Source organism: Haplochromis burtoni, unplaced genomic scaffold (genome assembly GCF_018398535.1).
Source record: "Haplochromis burtoni strain Fernald_Lab_line unplaced genomic scaffold, NCSU_Asbu1 Contig_47, whole genome shotgun sequence".
In the NCBI taxonomy this organism is placed as follows: domain Eukaryota; kingdom Metazoa; phylum Chordata; class Actinopteri; order Cichliformes; family Cichlidae; genus Haplochromis; species Haplochromis burtoni.
Window position 1 is genome coordinate 2,505,668 of NW_024582408.1, and position 19,671 is coordinate 2,525,338.

The window sequence follows — 19,671 nt, forward strand, 5'->3', positions numbered from 1 at the left end:
CCCCACACTGAAATCTGCTGCAATGTTTGAGCACGCATATCTCAAAAACTCTTAAATATAAAAGGCTGAAATTTTCACTGGTCTTTCTTAGCTTCAAAATGAATCAGAATCTGTGATTTAGATACATAAAAAAGTCTGAATATTGGCTAGTTAAAATATGAAAAAACAAACAAACAAACAAACCAAAAAACATCCAGCACTCCTGCAAAGTTCCCTATTACAGTACACACTAACACAGCAAAAGACAACTAGTGACAATGTCTGAATGATATATAGTTGGATTTCTCATAAAATCTCATACTGTAAAATAAAGCATGTCGAATACTTTTTAACATGAAATTTTTAGGACACAAAAATGAAAAAAACCCCAAAACAACCCACTTTCATTTAAATTTCATGCTATTTTAAGCTAAAATGACGAGTTGTGTTGTACCACAAAAACAAAAATATTGATAGATGATATAATCTGAATATAACACTGTTCTAGATGGTACGATAATGACAGCTATGGACAAATCAGAGATAATGGAGCGGAAACGGTGTAAAAATCGAATGACCCAGGTCTTGAAAATGCATATTACTCACATATTTAAGTATATTATTTTCTGAGCTATAGTTAGAGTCCATACTTTTACTCTATTTTGACAGACACTCTGAGAATTTTATTTTTGTTGTAAAACTTGTCATATTTGCTCAATACAACAAGAAAGTTGAATGAAAATGTAATTTCTTTTGTTTTTGTGATCATGAAAATGATTTAATATATGAAGCTGAAATTTCACACCAATCATTATATATGTATAAACTTTGCACCATAAAGCTTTTATGCAAATTGGAGAAGGTTGAGCAGAAGGCTCGTGTTGGTTTGAATGACCCATTATTTCTTTCATAAATTTGCCTCTCTGAACCTTCGATGAAGATGTTTTCCCATTTTCCACGATCAATTGGCAAACTAACAGTTAACTGGTAATTAAATTTACTGTAATTAAATTGATTGCATTCATGTGTACATTAATATTCCTTGTTGGTCTGCAGCAGTGAGCTGAATGTCAAATATCCACGGTGAAGGTTACCGAAGTGGTTTGGGATGCAAAGTGACTCATGTCCTACATTGCAGAGGAGGACGTGATTTCCATAAGCCCTGGCTTTGGCTCCAAAGCCATACATCAAACCACTAATAAAAAAAAAAAAATGCTATAGGACCAGGGTCGAATGAGGCAGTGTCCTCTAGGTGCTCAGCCAGCACCTGTGCAAAGGCACCATCTGAAAGTGAGAGCATTGAATATTTTAATCAAAATAAATGCCCAAATCTGACAAGCTGATGGGATGTTTGGAACAGTATACAATATATTGACGGTAAATAATATTGGCTCTGGAAAATGCGTGGCGATCAAGACGAAAGCTCTGATGGAAAGGGGAGTGTAGATGTACAGTAAGGGCAGCAGCCACTCTAAGGCAGGAGTATTATTTTAAAAAGGAGGTGAAACTTTAATTCAATACTAAAATATTCAATTCCATAAAGAACTACTGGCAATAGCGCCAAAAGACGGCAGTGATTATAAAAGTCTTTTACCAACAAGAAAACAACCTCACAATGTAAATGAAATATTACGTCCTCGTTTTTGGTGCTGAGTTTTGAACAACTCAATTCAACTCAATCTACCGATAGGTAATCAATAGATGAGAGTAAGAGCAGCCACGAAGTAAATACTCATTAACCACTTCATACTTTCCTTACTGGGGAATTTTAGCGCTTTTATTGGATGACTGATGAATCAGTGACAGGAGTATTATACTGGATTATCAAGGTTACATTAGATATTGCTTCAGATATTGCTTCCAGTCAATATTGGCAGCAAATGTGATGCTACCCAGAAATCAAACAGAAATGATTTCAGACACTTTGAGTTCAGCCAAATGTTCATGCAGAAATGAAACCTGCTGTGACTGCTGCATAAAACACAGAGAATCTACTTACATATCAACTTGCTACAGCAACAGCTCCAGGGATTTTAAGAGACTATGCCTCTACAAAAACCAAAATAACAGCAAGAAAAAAACCTCCCAAACTTTATACAAATGAACATAAAAAGCCTAACTAACTAACTAACCACTTAAGTGAGAATAAGAACAGGAGACACAACCCCAGAAAACACTGGCAAAACACACACACACACACATTGTCAGCCATCCTCTGAATCAAAGCCTTATCTCCCATATGGTTCATTAATCCAAACTCACCGTTACGTAACTGTACTAAATGCTCACAAGAGTGGAAGGGTACAACTACTCTCCGTACATCTTGTGCATGTGCATGTGGCATCTTTCTGTGTGCGCGCAATTAAGAAACCGTATGACAGAGACAGAAATCTGGTTACATGAATGGTTTGTAAAGTTGCTCCTGGGCTGTATGCTGTGTGGGGCGTGTGAGAGCAACACAGACACCTTCTGTCTGGAGGATGTGAGTCAAAATTTATTACATGCAGTGTTTGTGTGCATTCCAAGTTGCCGTGCTGCAGCAGACACACAGGTCTGACCATCAGTTCGTTCCACACGCTGCACTTACGCACAGACTTTATACTTAGCAGCGAATCCATGCGTGCAGGATCCAAACTCACACACACGGTGTTGATGTGCACATTTAAAAGTGACTTCATTATTGCAAACACATTTGCTGTCCCCTTAAAAACAAATAAGACTGCATGCATAGTGTCATAACTTGACAAATGTGACCTGAACTTAAAGTGCTAACACACCACCTCTGTGGATTTATACACGTTTCTATTTGGCAAAAAATAAGTGGCCCTTTTGCTTCTGTTTCGCTCTGTGAGCTGAGGTGTCGGATTGGCATGTACAGAAAACGCAGCAGCAGCTCGGGCAGTGACAAGATTAAGACCTACTTCATACCTTTTCTTCTCAAAGCAACCACACAGCCTTGCCAACAAGACCTAGCTAACAAACTAACACAGCCCACAGTGGCACATGAAATGCATCAGTGAACAGAGCCATTCTGGCTGTGGCTCTAGGGACAGTGTGTACATACTGTCAGCAGCCGCTTGCAATGTGGGAATTTCAAAGAACATATGGCAGCTTGTCGCTGGGTAAAAGCTCATGTCAGAATCTAAACAAGCTAAAAGCTGTACCTAGAAAAGCCATTAACTGCCTGTTATCTGCCATTCACAAAAACACACATTCCCAGGCATGCACAGTACACACAAACCCTGAGTAATATGGCCGGAATGTGATCATGACAAGCTGGCGATAACTCAAATGGGGTCATTCGCAAAGAAAGGTGGAGACACACGTGTGCTTGGGTGTTGCGGAAAAGGAATGGGGTGAGGGCTACCTCGATGCATTAGTGGAGCCAACAGCAGCATTAAAGCTCCCCACTGTCCAATTATTTACGGCTCCACACTCTGTGGCTCAGTCGAGGTCAAAAACACCTTGGCTCTCTAAATGTGATCAGCGGGATAGGCTGCGATCACTACAAGCTGTGGACCAGATCAATAGGAAATCTGGAGAGGAACGCAACAAAAATGAGTAAAGTGTGGATTACACCTATAGACCATGCATAAGTGATAAGCGTATCTGAAGCGTATCTGAAAAGCAAAGTAAAATACCCTCCCTCTCATCTGATTTAATACAGTGAAAAACAATTTCCATAATGGACTTACGGCTTCAATCATTGTTTTTCAGTTTTATTCATAACAGCATAATACTCATTTTGTAAGTTATGGGCCCTTTTAGGTTAAAAAAGAATGATAAAGCAATGATAAAACATTAGGAATTTTTCTAGGGTCAGCGAAAGAAAGAGGAGAAGAAGGGCGATCGCGGCTCAAGAGTTAGGAGTTTGCCTTGTAATCGGAAGGTTGCCGGTTCGAGCCCCGGCTTGGACAGTCTCGGTCGTTGTGTCCTTGGGCAAGACACTTCATCCGTTGCCTACTGGTGGTGGTCAGAGGGCCCGGTGGCGCCAGTGTCCGGCAGCCTCGCCTCTGTCAGTGCGCCCCAGGGTGGCTGTGGTTACAATGTAGCTTGCCATCACCAGTGTGTGAATGGGTGGATGACTGGATATGTAAAGCGCTTTGGGGTCCTTAGGGACTAGTAAAAGCGCTATATAAATACAGGCCATTTACCAATCAGAAACTGTATTTCTAAGTTTAGTGCTAGTGTGTTCATATTTACACACAAAATAATAAAACCCAGAGACAAGGAAGTGTGTTTCACCAAAGAACTGATATTCACATACCATCTTCTCAAAGTTATTAACCTCAGACCTACAGTGCCTTGCTCAGTGGCCTCTTGGGAGGATGAATATTTTCAAGATTCATTTTCACCAAATAGATTTAACAGAATCCTTACTCACTACACCATGTCATGACTAACTTCTCACTGCCTCACATCTTGCTGCTTATTTATACTTGCAAATATCTTTAAATATCTACATATCTAACAAGCCTGTTAGAAATTACTTGCAATGATTTATTGCCTGTCTGACCTTTCACCACTCCATGTACACCCAAACACAGCACAACAGAAAGAGAGAGCACTGTTCATGGCTGCTTCCTCAGTTGCATGACCCATCTATGCACCCGCCCTCCCTCCTTTGCTAACATCCCATCCCTCTGTTCCCATGGCAACCCCACTCATCTATTCCCATGGCACCTGCCTGCTGTCCGGGAGACACACGGAGACGCGACACTGACAGATGAGGTGAGAGAGAGAGAGAATAGAGAGACAGAAAGAGAGACTTGACACCATTTGGCATTTTAAAAACCTGCAGGAGAGATCAGTTAAAACAGTCTTTTCACAAATAATTGTGCAAATGTTCAGTTAAATAGCCACAACGAGACAATGCCAGGGGAAAAAAAAATGGGAATACATATAGACGACATGTTCAAGTATCCCATTAAAGCAAGCCCAGAGCAAGTGCATAAAACTGCAGTGAAACCTGCTAAATAATACTGTTAGCATCCAAGCATAAAAAACCACAACCTGCTGTCTCCATAAACACACTCACACATAAACATATAAAACACATAGAAGCAAACACAAAACATACAGAGAAACACAGATACTTATGATGCTGTGACACTGAAACCGGTCATTGAAGTGTGTGTGCGCTGTTTACACAACATAATCATTTTACACAAGATCACATTTACTAATAATCAGATTTTAATTGTGGAAGATGCAAAAAATAAAGATTTTAAGAAAACATATTCCTCTCTATATTAAAAAGAAATAATATGATGAACTCTTGGTTTTGTCCAGTATTCCTATTCCTGTACAAGTCTATAAGCATTAAATGTTTGAGTCAGGGCATGACAAATACAACTGAGCTGTGGGAGACGAACAGTAGGGCTGAGCAGAAGGGAAAAATGGGCTAGGGGCGGCCTTTGTTTGTTTGTGTGAGCATGCATATGTGTTGCTGGAAGTGCATGTCCTTGTACTTCTCTCCCAGTGAGAACCAAGTACACAATCTGATTTGGGGCTTGGGTTGAATTACATTTACAATTAGTATTTACAATAAGATTTAGAGGTGCTTTAGGAACTGAACCAACCATAAAGCATTAGAGTTTTCTCTTGACCTTGACAAAAACACTCAAGATCTACTTACCAGCTTTTTCAAGAGTTCAGTCAATGTCTGCAGCTTGCTGACATTCAAGCTCAGTAGCTGTCACTACTGTGTTCATACCAGTTTTAATATCTGTATGTCATTTTGGCTTAAACGTTAAGAATAAATTAGACAATTTGCGGAAAACCTGAATATAAAAAAGTGGAAGTACTTAACCAAAGAAACCTTGAAAAGTGCTTTGAACAATGTAGGCACCATCGAAAACATTCTTTCCAAGCGAGTTTCCCCTCTACATGCACATATTGTGAATCAAATTGTACACAATTTTTCTTCTTCTTGTGTATTTCTGTCTATGTTCACTGGCTGCTACTAACGTTCAAAAAAATCATGGACTGTATATCAAAGATGGATGCAGCTACTGTGATGTCACTAAGTGGTCCTTTGAGAACCTCAAGATGCATTTTAAACCCAGACATGTAGAACGAAGAACAAACCAGATTTATTTAGCTGCTGTGCAACCTTTTTCAAATTCCCACAGAGTCACGTGTTGCCAGACAGCAGCTAGTCACAGCAGAATCCAGCAGACCCCGTTTTACTTCCCACAGTAAGATACCTCACTCGGTTCTCAGAGAACCAGAGTTATGTTGGCTACCAAACATTTTTTATAGATTATATGAACCGGGCTAAGAATTAATGTGTGCTAGAAAGCATTTGATCTTTTAAACAGAGCTTGGGTGACTGTTAAATAAGTTAATTAAGCTATAGGTTGTAAAGATAGCTGCATTTTCCATGAAAAGCAATCCTGTTTCATATAACAGCTTTATAAACAGCTGCTGAGCTTATCTAGCGAAAATTCTATCTGAATGATAAGTCCATGAGCAGCAAGAGCTAAAGCTCAGCTTTGGTAAAGTTCCTCCAAGTTTGCTTAGGATTACCGGTATTGTTCGCTCGCTTGCTTTAAGTCTGTTTTTTTCTAGATGTGTTCTCTTCACAACTGAGCTGCAAACCTTATACGGCTGATGGTTAACGTAGCATTTTAGATTCCCTGCTAGTGTAATTACATGCCGATGCGTGCCACTGGGTGTACTGTATGCTTACTTACTTTGGGTGTGGGACAAGAAGCGGTAGAGAGGCGGGAGGTGGCCTGGGCACGGGGTGACTCTGAGGGCGTGGTGCTGAGAGAGGCCGCGTCCCTGGGCAACACCTGCACACCCCGCGAGATAATGGAATCTGGGATCTAAGATTACATACACCCAAACACAAACGCACATGCATATAAACACCACGTACGCACATACACACACATACCATGAACCCATAGCACACATCCTGACATTGAAAATTCAAAAAGCTGCGCATGAATAATTCCTACAAACCTATATACATGTAACATGACCGTGAGGACAAAGTCTTTCAACATTTTTAATAAAATGCTAGAGAAAAATTGGACCTTTTAAAAAGAACATTGATTGTGGCTGTTTGGTGGAGTCTTACCAAGATCAATCTATGACTGGACAATGAGATGAGATGTTAGACTGAGAATGGAGTCATTAAGCAGGGTCCAGGCTGCAGACTGGAGGAGTATGGAGACGTACTTGATGTTACATGTGAATGCACAGAGTATACACAAACCCACACACACAAACACAAAGGCAGACAGTCACAACACCATGATATGTTAAAGTTATCTGAGGAGCTTCTTTACGTTGTACGTCTCATCCAAGAAGCTTCTTCATTTCTGAGACTAAATGGTGGAGAGTCCAATTTTTAAGCGCTAGCATGAGTTGTCGCCTAAGAGGATCGTTGACCCAGTATTGATCATGCACCTCATCGAGGTGTGAAAAAGGGTGTGGGTCATTATCAGCAGAGGTTTCGGGTGAAACCATTGTGAGACTGTGCCTCATCCAATCGTGTGACTTATTGAGATCAACTGACACAAGATGTGAGTGGGCGTTAGGGCGTCTGGGAAGGGACAGTTGGTGTTGTAATGCTGATGTTAATGCTACAGGAGGTTTAGAGATCTTTAGAAAGATCCATTCTTTCTCAAAGGCTTGTAAAGACATAGCTAGATGCTTTATTTTACACACCTGTGGCAAGGGGACTGAAAACAAGTGAATTCAATGATGATGCAATATGGCCCAGTATTGTCCATATAGAGTGTCTGCAAAAAATAAATATCATGGCACTATCTTATCTGCCTGGATGAGCAGCAATTGTGCATAACTGTTTTCTATTTGAACTCTCAACTTCAAAGAAAGATCAGAAAAATATACTTTGCAATTGCTATTTACGTAATTTTTATAATTACATCTCACTGGCACAGGCTTTGTTATATTCAGTTATTATGTTCAACAATTTACTGGTACTGAAAGTACTACTTTAACATTATCTTCTATGAATGACGTGAACACGTAATGACGATGAAATGGATGAAATCATATCTGAGAAAAATGTCATTTTTATGGAACAACCAAGCCTCCCCTCTCCTCTTCTCTGTCCTGGTACCTTGGCGGCAATGGATGCGGCGGTTATGTGGGAGGAGGAGCTGTCCTCGGTGGACGCCACACCGCTGTCCTTCTTTTCCTCATCTTCCTCCTCACATTGCACACCTTTATCCTCTGTCTGGCGGCGTGGCGAACTGTTTGGAGGTGGCGAGAGGGGCGGTGGTGGTGAAGGCAAGTCCTCCAGCTCGTCTGCTGCCTCCTTTACCTTCACCACTGCGTCCCGAAGAAGGTCGATGGCGTGCGGCAGCGCTGGAAGGATGAACTGGAAGCATTCCTGGAACAGATTAAGCACAGTTGTCCTAATGAGGGTTTAAATCATGGCACAATCTCATCTAATAGCTGCCAGCATGAAGAAAGTGAAGGTTGGTTGAACACATTTGAGTGTTATGACCTGAACCTGAAGGACCTTTTCTGTCGGTGAAAGAACAGATTTACAGTTGACTTCTTTCACACATTTCTGTATCAGTTTTTCAAACCCATGTTGTTTTTTCCCCACTAATTAGATTACGTTTTCTCTTCCTGTACTTTTAAATCAACATTGAAGTAGTGCTAGTTAAACTCAACATTTCCAGGTCATACAGGACTGCCAATATTCTCAAAATTACAGTGTGAACATGATGTTCTTAGGCTTGGAGGCTTTTAATGTAGAAAATACATGATAAAAATGTTAAAGATTAACTTAAATATTAACAGTGTTAGGGAGTAACGAAATACATGTAGCGGTGATATGTATTTAAAATACAAAATATGAGTAACTTTATTCCGTTACTGTTACCTTGTTGAAATAAATGTATTACACTGCGGTCTTTTCCTGTTTCATATCCCCTCTCTAATTTTGGTAATTCCACGCATTGTCGGAAACCCAAACAAATATGCAAATAAAGGCTCTGACAGGAAATCTGAGCGTGCAATGCAAACTCAATGCAACTGTTTGCCAGCAACCAAGCTGCTCTCAGCGTCAAAAGACTCCACCTCCAACCTAAAGAAACATCTGGAAGTAAGTTCTTTTCTAAAAACTAATGTTAGCTTACTAAAACCTCCTTGTTTTGGTTGTGGTAGGTACCTGGGTTATGTGGTGCATTACAACCTGCTAGCTGTAAATAATCATGTGCAGTTCTGAAAGAAGACAGAAGAAAACATAATACTGGTAAAGACATAGTTTTCTATACGAGATCACTGCAAAAAGCGCAGCCTTACCTAATGTCCACCCTACTGTTACTCATTTTATATTAAGATTTAAAGATCTAGTTGGTATTGCTTTCAGAACTGCAGAGGATTATTTGCAACTAGCAGTCTGCGGTCTATGAACTAACCTCAGCTAACACCAGCTAACAACGTTAGCTAGGTGGCGAGTAGCCTTCAGTCACAGTAATAAATCACACAGCAATAGTACATTCATGTAGTTGTAAAAAGTATGACAATATGTAAAGTAACCCAAAGTATTCAGAATATGTTACTCACATTAAGTAACTTAACAGAATATGTTACAAACTACATTTTGGGCCATGTATTCTGTAATCTGAATATTACAATATTGTTTAAAAGTCTCAAGCCATCCTACATTTCTTTAGTTTTTGCTTCCAAGGTGCCATACATACAAAGTGGTCTTGAGAAATAGTTCTCCAAACTTGCTGAAGGTCTCCCAGTTTTTCGCTGAACATTAGTTGCTTTTTCACTCATTTCAGTCCAGTCCATGACCATTTTTTTGTTTCTTAAGCCGTTTAACACTGGCCTATGATTTATACAAGCATAAAACAACCATCTAACTCAAGAGAAGACCCAGCAATGAACCAACTTAGCAATAACCTTTTTTCAAATTGTATATTTAGCCAATTATTACTGAATATATCACAGTCGGACACCAACAAGGTGATTCCCAAATAACTTTTAGTCAAAAATTGGCCCTGTTCTGTCCTTTAAAATTTGAAGAAACTGGAATCTGCATCTTAAAGCCACGGTCTTAAGAACTACGAAAAATATCCAAGAAGTGCCTGACCCAGGACCTGAGAGATGCATCTGGCCCTTCAGTGGATCCATCTACTGTTCCCTGAAGCTTCATCACAAATGGCCTCAATGGAAGCTGTCAGCCATTCTTAAGGAAGGGAAACATGGAAAAAAGGCTGAGTTATGCCAAATTACTCAAGAACTGACTGAATATTAGGGGCAACAGGTCTTATGCAGTAAATAATCTAAATTTGAAAATTTAATCCATCATGTAATAATATCTGTAAAGTATTTGATTTGCAAAATCTTAATTTTCAGCATGACAATGATCCCAAACACACTGCCAACGCAGTAAAAGCATACCTGGAAAAAAAAAGATGCAATGGAGCACTATTAGTCATCGACTGGTCTCACTGGAGCCCAAACCTCAACATTATTGAAGCAGTGTCAGATCATCTTGACAGAGAAAAAACCAAAAGGTAGCCGACATCCATAAAAAAAAAGCTTTGAATGTCCTTCAAGAAGCCTGGAAAACTAATCCTGAAGACTAATTAAAGAAATTAGAAGAAGGCTTGCATAAGAGAGTTCAATATGGTCAAACCAAATATTGACTTTCAAACTCACTACAATTATACAAACTCACTTTTTGCTTGTTTGTCCATGTATGTTCACATATCTTTTAATAATTCCCTGCCCGTAGTTCCCATTTTCCCAACAGTAAATAAATAATTGAGTGATGATTCAAGGCTTTCACTCAGTACTGAGAGTAAAAGTTTATTTAGGTAAAAGGTGGGAGCAACGTATTATCATAGTTATGACAGTCAAACGTGCAGGAAGTGATGCATTGACATTCCCGCAGACAGAAGGCTCCTGGAGAAAACATGCCTTAAACATGTGAGGAAAGCATTTCCGTAATATACAGTTTGTGAGATTTTCGGGTGCAAACTACTGACCATATGACACACAGAGGTGCGACCTGCTTGAGGCACAAAGATTTCATTTGAGGAAATCACAGTTCCTCTCCCTGGCTACACGTCTATTGGCTTTTGCTCTGGTACTTCCTCTCTGCATCCATCCCAGTTTCCTTCTCCAATGTCTCCATGTATGTGTGTGTCAATGTGCCTGTGGGCTTGTCGGCTAAACGCTCCATTCTCTTCACTCCCAAGACAAGAGCTAATCTGTGAAATTATTTATCTTCCTGTGTATTTCAAGCATGGAGAAGATACATTATTAATCGCCCCCACACTTTACACTGCCCGTGAATGGGCTTTCGGGGCAACTCTTCCACTCCACTGTCTGTTTTAATGTGTACATATCGGAATCCGCATTAAATCTGATAATGCTAACCTCAGCTTGACTGAATTCAAATTTCATAAATCCAAACTGCAATTCATGCATTACTGAGACAGCATTCTCAGCACCAATGTGCATAAACATAAAAAAAGCCAGGCAGGAGGACTCAAAACAGTAGATGAAAGCTAGTCTGTCCTGTTGCGTAGCCGCAAGCTAACCTTTACACCCTACATCCCCATCTCTCGCATGCATTTTCCTCCAAAACCCCTCAGCAAAATGAAGGCTGTTTATGTCTCTCGCTGCTGAGTTTGAAGCCTACATCTGAGCATGTCTGGAGGATGCAGAGAGAAGGACTGGGTGGGTTTGAGATGTACAGAGGATGGACTCCACTAAAGAATGAGTGAGGATTGTGTCAAGAGCCTGGATATATTCATCCTTTACAGTTTTGCACATTTAATACATGCTGGGAAGTTTTTCTTTCTTTCTTTTGTTTAGCTACATTAGGAGTGGTTTTTTTCTGCTCTTATTCTCTGTTTTGTCCTGGAGGAGAGTAACTGTCAAGAACACTAAAGAGCAGAATCCCTACCAACAGATCAGAAACACGAGCAGGAGAGAGAAAGAGGCATGGAGGAAGAGGGGAAGGCATTGCTGTTCTGAGAAAGGGTGAGAAAGGATGACAGGAAGATGGAAGGAGAGAGAAAAGTAGTGAGTGAGATGAGAGTGGATGAGATCTCAAGAGATAAAGAGTTTTGGGGTAGAGGAGAGAGAGAGATTCAGAGAGATCTTAAAGATCTCATGGACTATTATCTTGATGTTATCTTCGTTATCGGTAAGTGCCAGCACTGAATTAAATTAAACAGAAATGCAATGTTCATTACGTAAATGAGACGTAATGAACAGAGGCTAAAAGGGCAACAGGACAGAACCTAAACACAACTGTGGTCAAAGCTCCAAAGCAGTAGAAAAAATGTACTCTAAAGAGGGGACTGACTTTTGATTCACGTCCTGAAAATAGGCTGAAAATCTCACTCCATGTGTATCTTGTAATTTTATTCTTTTAGTCTGGAAACTTGCAGGCACTTTTTTGCTACCGCTTCTCTTTCACAAAACCTAAAAGGAAAGCTGTCCATAGCCTCACACATGCAAACAAACCAAATAGCCTATTTCTTTCTGCTTTAACACTGAGTTGGACTTGCAGACTTTGAATTATGTAAAATTATGTTTACTTAACAGGAAATGGATGCTTGAACAGCTTGCCTTGCGAAAGTCTTAATTTCCCCAAATCATTTTGAAAAAACCTCTTCAAAAATTAGACAATTAAGCCCCTGTAAGTAAATATTATAATGCCTATAAATGATTAATATTTATTATAAAACTTGGTGATGGTGGCCAGGAAGAACCCCGTTTTTATAAAGGAAGAACCGTTCAGAAGACAGGACTGAATGGAGAGCCATCTATCAAGTCTGGTTGATGAATGAAAGAAAGAAAAGTGAAAAAAGAAGTGCATGGGTAGTCAAAGACAAAACATAAACTATGGGAGCCAGTGGTGGCTTGCAAATGCATAATGGCAGAAACTTGTGGAGGTGAGAAAATAATCTTAATGTATGATGGGACCTCAGCAGCCTGAGCATATAGTAACATAAGTAAGGGATGATACAGGGCCACCTAATCCAGCTCCATCTCTAAAATCTGTTAAAAAATTTAAGTTTGAAGCATAATCTAAAAAGTAGAGAGATTATCTGCCCCTTGAACCACAACTGGGAGCTGTTTCCACAGGTGAGGGGGCTGATAGCTGAAAGTTCAACATCCATGCAACATTTTTCACTTCTCTTTCCCTTCATCACTCAACCAGACTCCATACATAGCGCCCCATCTGGTCTGGTCTGCCGAAGGGTCTTCCTTTTAAAAGGAAATTCTTCCTTCCCATCATCACTAAGTAATTACATTGTTCAACAATGTAATTACTTCTGTACAGGACAGTGGACACACCCAGTCTTCGAAATATGCATACATACACTGTGTGAAAAATAAAGCTTTTGCATATTTTCCATGCATTAATTTATAACCAGCAAATGTAGAGATTTTGGCAGTTTGGTTGTCTGGATCATTCAGGTGTGTGTTAATATAATGCCACAATCTTCCCAGAAGTGAAAGATAGTGGTAGCAAAATTACTCCAAAAACAGACTGTGTAATGCTAAGAGACTGCAAAAAACAAAATGCCTACATCTCAGACTCTAAAGCCTCAGTTAGCATGTTAAATGCTAATGGAGAAAATCTCTACAAAGAACATGCAGCATGGCTTAGATTTGTAAAGTCGCATCTGGACACACCACAAGATTTGAACAAAGTCAAATCTTGTGCACAACTCGAACAATTTCCTTTGGACAGATTAGAAAAAGTAGAAATGTTTGGCACCACATTTGGTAAAATCCAAACACAACATATCAGCACAAACACCGCATTCTGTCAATCATGGTGGTTGAGTGGTGATGATTTGGGCTTGTTTTGCAGCTACAGGACTAGGACACCTTGCAGATATTGAGTCGCCTACAAAGCATCTTCTAGACCAGATATTCTTGAGTCAAATGTAAGGCCTCAGCTAGAAAGACTATTCTATCATGGGCTGTGCTCATGACTGTACACGCATAGATAAAGCAAAAAGGAATTCAAATGATTAGTTGTCAGAAATGAGAGGTGAAAATGTTAAACAGTGTATGGCTACAATAAGAAGGTGTAAATCCATGTTGAAATGATATATAGCTAAATTAATTTGCATCAGCTCTGCAGGTTTTGCTTTCAGTAAGAAACTAAAACAAAATTCGCCCACTGGACAAAAATGTCATTGCACTGTGCAGAAATGGCTTTCTCACTATGGTTTGAAACATTGTTACCAACAATATTATTAGCATATATTTTAATGATGAAGTCAGCATGAAATGAAAGAAATAAAATTGTTCACTTTCCAACTGTAGTGTAACTTTTGCTAAGTTATTCTTTTATGTAGCACTTAAGTAGCACCGTTTGAGAATACATAACATGTCTCCACACTCCAACACGAATGGAAATTTGGGGGAAGAGAGCAACAGCAACCTGCAGTTATATGGTAATGATCAGTTTCCTATCAATTACAGTTTGAATCTAACATATAAAGCTTCTATTAGACTAGATGTGAGAAGAAAAACACTGTTGCCTAAATTATGATGCCTAAGCAAAAATGTTAATACTGCACCCAGAAGGAAGGATAACAAGGTTGTCACAAGAGTCCAAAAGTAGCATGCTACTGAGCGGCATCATGGAAGATACCGATTTCCAAGCTGCTTCTGTTTTTTCATGTCTTGTGATTATTGAAACATAATAAAAAAAAGTACCACTGGCAAATCACTGGAGCACCCTTTCATGTCATTTTCATATCAAAAGTATTTCTACTTTAGTCAGAATGTATTTATAAAAAGCAGTTACAGAACACAGTCCATAGAAGACTACCAGCTTACTGGCTCTGAGGGTAAAACTATGTTCTCATCACCATTATTTCAAAGTCTCTTTACAGTGGAGACAGAATTAAAGCATCAACAACACATTTTAATAATTCACTGTACAAAAAAAAGAAAGATCTAAAGTATTTAGCTGAAAACTTGATATGTAAATGCTGCAAATGGACATGCTTTGGATTATATCTGCAGCATAAATGAGGCCAAAGAGACTAAATGAGGAGCTAAAAGGTATGCAGCTGACAGTCGGACACAAGGGGCTTCGTCCGGCTGGCTCAGCTGGACATCCCTGTTATCTTTATGACAGGAGATCATTGTAATAAAAGCCCGCAATGGGCTTCCTGTACCGTTAACTTTAACTGGAGGTTGTTCAGGGAGACACTAATATGGCAGCAGATGGGGAGAGGTGGTGTAATTGATTGAAAGAAATACTAAAATCGATCAGGAGATGCGGGCGTGTAACGAGACAGAGATAGATGTGCAGGTGAGCAAGGCGGAGAGGGTGAAGAAGGTCGAGAAGGAGACAGCAGTAGGTGAAAACAAATTCATGTACAGTGATGGGAATAACGGCGTTACAAGTAACTAACGGTGTTACTTTTTTCAGTAACGAGTAATCTAACTAATTACTATTTCTATTGTTACAATGCCGTTACAGTTACTAACAACAAAATGCTGTCCGTTACTATTTTTCAACAAACAGAAGGTTGAAGCTGTGTTCAGCTTACCGCATCTTATATCAGTTGCACGGTAGTAGCTGTAAGTAATCTGGGCGCTACAGCTTCAAGCAGCTGTGCGCGCTCCTGCGGACGGTAATCACGATCACTGTCTGGCACAACACCTGGAGCTAAGGGGGCAAAACGATCGCATGAGTGCTGCTGTTTGACTGAGGAAGAATAAAGTAGTCGTGGTAAGCCAATCAAATGACCACTTAAAGACAAAGCAACAACATGATGATTTACCAGTTTTTAAATTGTGTTGATAGGCCACGTAAAACCAGAGTCATGATAAACAATATATAAGCGGTGTTTTTTCCTCAATAGCTTAGTCGCGTTTACTGTCTAAGGACAGCGCTAGCAAGCACTCTCTGCTTATGAGAGAAAAAAACCCAAAAAAAACAACAGGGGAAGTTTTAGGAGTGACGGCGAGAGAGAGAGAGACAGCAGAAAAAGAGAGAGAGCAAGTTTTCAGATGTGAGAGATTTGTGACGTTTAGCGTGTTTGGGGTGTGTAGTTAATGTGTTGTCTTGTGTAGTTAGTGTTTAGTGTTGTGGATAGTTTTGTGTTGTGTGTCAGAACAATGAGGTGACTGCTGTCTCCAGGTAGAAACAGGAGCAGTGATACACCTGCTGCTGTCAGACCTGCAGGTATCAGGCTGTGATGTTCTCCCATAGGGCAGGGATAGCTCAGTGGGTAGAGTGGTGGCTCCATAATCGGAAGGTCGGGGGTTTGATTCCCCTGAACAGCTACCCTGAAGTACCCCTGAGCAAGGTACCGTCCCTACACACTGCTCCCCGGGCGCCCAATGGCTGCCCACTGCTTCACTGGGTGAATGGGTTAAATGCAGAGAGGAATTTCCCCACGGGGATCAATAAAAAAAGTACACTTTATAGTGGACAGAAATTATGTTTTTGTAGTGGCACAAATAATTTGTGTGGCATCTTATTGAATGCAGAACAGCTGATTTTTCTGTAAATAGTTTGAAATGGTTATTTTACAAGGTAAATGGATGCAAATAACTTTGTTTGGAAAACTTGTGCATATGATTTTAAAATTGACAATTTATATTTGTATTTAAGGTTATGAAATATGATTCATTAAACATGTTTGTGATTTTAGATCAATTGTGTTAATACAGTATGTCAAAATGAAAACATAACTGTAAATTCAGACACGTAAGGTTGTGCTGAAAAGGATGATACCAAACAAGGCAAAGTAAATAGTTTTTAAAGGTGAACTGTGGAGGGAAAATCAAAAGTAGTTAAAAATGGCCAATTATACCCTGGACCCCAGAGGGTTCAACGTTTTTTTAAAGTAACGCAATAGTTACTTTTCAAGTCATTAATTACTTTTAGAATATTGTAACTCAGTTACTAAGTCGGTTACTTTTTTGAAGAAGTAACTAGTAACTATAATTAATTACTTTTTCAAAGTAACTTGCCCAACACTGTTCATGTATATATAAATACAAGCGTATGTAGAGTTTTACATTGCAATAAACAAATATGAGCACATATATGAAATCACATGCACAAGTTATAAACTCAAACCCACAAATTAATTCATTAAACCGTTTTGCAAGCCAGGGCAAAATGGTTCATTGCGTCACTGTTGGCACTGTTCATTTCTGGTGACCATTTTGCCCTGGCTTGCACCAAACATGCTGGATCCCATATAAACCAAACAATTTTATCTCATGTGGACAAAGAATGTGCTCCCAATATTTATCAGTTTCTTTTTATTTAGCAACTTTTAATCGTACATTTTTGAGGTAAAGAGAGAGGAAGTGAGTTGCGCCGTGTCGCCATGGCTTGTTTTTTTTTACTGCTCATACTGTTGTTGTCGTGTTTCCCCTGCTTTTTATCTGTTCACCAAGTCACCTACATCCTTTTCCGTCCTTTGTAAGGTCTAAAAAGCAGACTTTTCTAGAAATTATTTTCCGTGTGGAGCCATGCTAATGCAACCCACAGAACTAAAGTTCAGACAATTCTGGTATACAAAGGACATTTTCATGTTCACGCAAATAGACCTACTAGTAATCACAGGTGTATTCGATTATCTTTCAGTGATCACAGGTTTTCTGACTTTTGTATCAGTGATTGCAGTTGTATTTACTACTAGTTTAATGAGTTTCTGAGTTCTAATGAGTTTGGAGCCTGTCATTGCTTAGAAGCTCTTTGTAAAGATTCTGCTTATCAACTTAGCAGTAATGCAATCAGTGTAATGGCTCATTTACACTAAGTTAAAAGTAGAACAGTAACATCCTTGTGACATCCAGGACATGAGTATGCAATATCCTCAAGCTCTGGGTGACCACTTCAATCACAAGGCACTTGCACAGGTTGCCTAGTCGGTGTGTCTGTTTGCAGTCATTAAGTGAATTTGATCACAAAGAGGTATCTAATGCTGGACCAAAAGCCTTCTAGTGATTGATTCGTTCGGTAGCAGATTGCTGCGGTTACCAGTAGTTTGCACAGACGATGCCAGCTATACATGAAGTCTCACCCACTGCTCACAGAGATAAAATTTATAGAGTCCCCAATTTGCAATTTTCACTCATTTGACATTTAAGTAATGTTGTCCAGAGATGCGCTAACCTTTATATTAAAGCAAATCAAAACATAGAAACATTAAAACATCAATGTGGGCTTACCATGACAACACAAGCACCAAAGTCCACCTGCAGATCAGTCTGCACAGAAGTAATCAATCATTCAAACCGAGCAGACAGAGGCACACAACTACACCATACAACAACAAATCCATATACAAATGGTGCACCTGGTGTTTACACGCACAGGGGTAATGAGTAAATGCAACAGTGTGCAGAATCCAACATAAGATGAGCTTTAGGTGTTACAACATTAAGCTAATGCTGTTCAGGCAAACAGGTCATAGCAAACTAGCTAAAACAATAAATAACCAGAAGCACTACCATGAACTCTGCTCTTTACTTTGTTTCAAAAGAGGTATTTTGCACAGAAAGGTCTGCCTAAAATTTGAAACAAACATAGTTGGATACAGTAACTGTTCAAGAATAATTCACTAAGCTCCAAATTTCTAACTCTGCATGGACTAACTAAAATATTTTACAATATGTTTTGTTGGTTGGCAGTAAGCAAACATGTCATATGCAAACAGGTCTAATGATCTGGAGCAACTAGGTTTTACAGGTCAGATAAAACAAATTTAAATTAAATATTAGCCTACAAATGCTACAGTTCCAACAGTGTGGAAAAAAAGACTTTGCAGGGCATTAGGATCAGCATAAAAACATATTCACGCATTTTCAGCATCACAAAAAGAATGCATGCAAATTCCAGTGACAGTGATGTATTACAGTTTGTGCTGCGGCGACTTTGCAGGAGTGCTTCATTCTGCGGTGTCGGTAAAATAAGACTTAAAAGTTTGGATGTATGAAAGACGTGTTCAGCAGAGAATCTGTATAGCACAGAAGCATAGCGTAAATGAAGGCTTGCAGCCCATTTTTAAGTAAAAATGAACACAACCTGCTCCAAACCAGGGTATATACTGTAAAAAAAAAATTAAAAAAAATTATGAAACGTGAAAAAGTGTTTGCCTCCTTCCTGTTTTTATTTCCTGATTTGCCAAAAATCATTTTGATGATCCCCAAGACTTTTGGGAAAATATTCTTGTTGAACTTTGTGGAAGGTTTGAGTCCCATTACATCTGGAGTAAAACTAACACAGCATTTGATAGAAAGAACATCATACCAGCAATCAAACATGGTGGTGGTAGTGGGGCTACTTTGATGACAACCTGGACGATTTTCCATATTTAATGCAATCGTAAATTCTGCTCTCTACTACAAAAGGAGAATGTCTGGCAAGCTCAAGAGCACTTGGGCAGTAGAACAACAGTCCCAAACATACCAGCATAGGGCTTAAAAAGCTAAAAAACAATACAAAACAAAACAAAAATATCCCCAGTTAAAATTTCGGACTCTGATTGAGTTCCTTTGGCATGACCTTAAACAGGCCATTCATACTGACCTGACAGGAAGACAGACAGAGACACACACACACACACACACACACACACACACACACACACACACACACACACACACACACACACACACACACAACACACACAAACACACCCCGAAATCAGCTCTCACGTATAATAA

At 39.4% G+C, this 19,671-nt stretch overlaps 1 protein-coding gene across 8 annotated transcripts in view; it reads right to left on the reverse strand.

Moving 5' to 3' along the window:
* gphnb (gephyrin b) overlaps nt 1–19,671 on the reverse strand; it is a 122,204-nt gene that overhangs the window by 47,417 nt on the left and 55,116 nt on the right. For all 8 annotated transcript variants that reach the window (XM_042220377.1, XM_042220376.1, XM_042220375.1 and 5 more), the window contains exons 7-8: nt 8,081–8,353; nt 6,678–6,812 (exon numbers count right to left, since the gene is read on the reverse strand). In XM_042220377.1, coding sequence (XP_042076311.1) covers nt 6,678–6,812; nt 8,081–8,353 — 408 coding nt within the window. The remainder of the gene's footprint in view (nt 1–6,677; nt 6,813–8,080; nt 8,354–19,671) is intronic.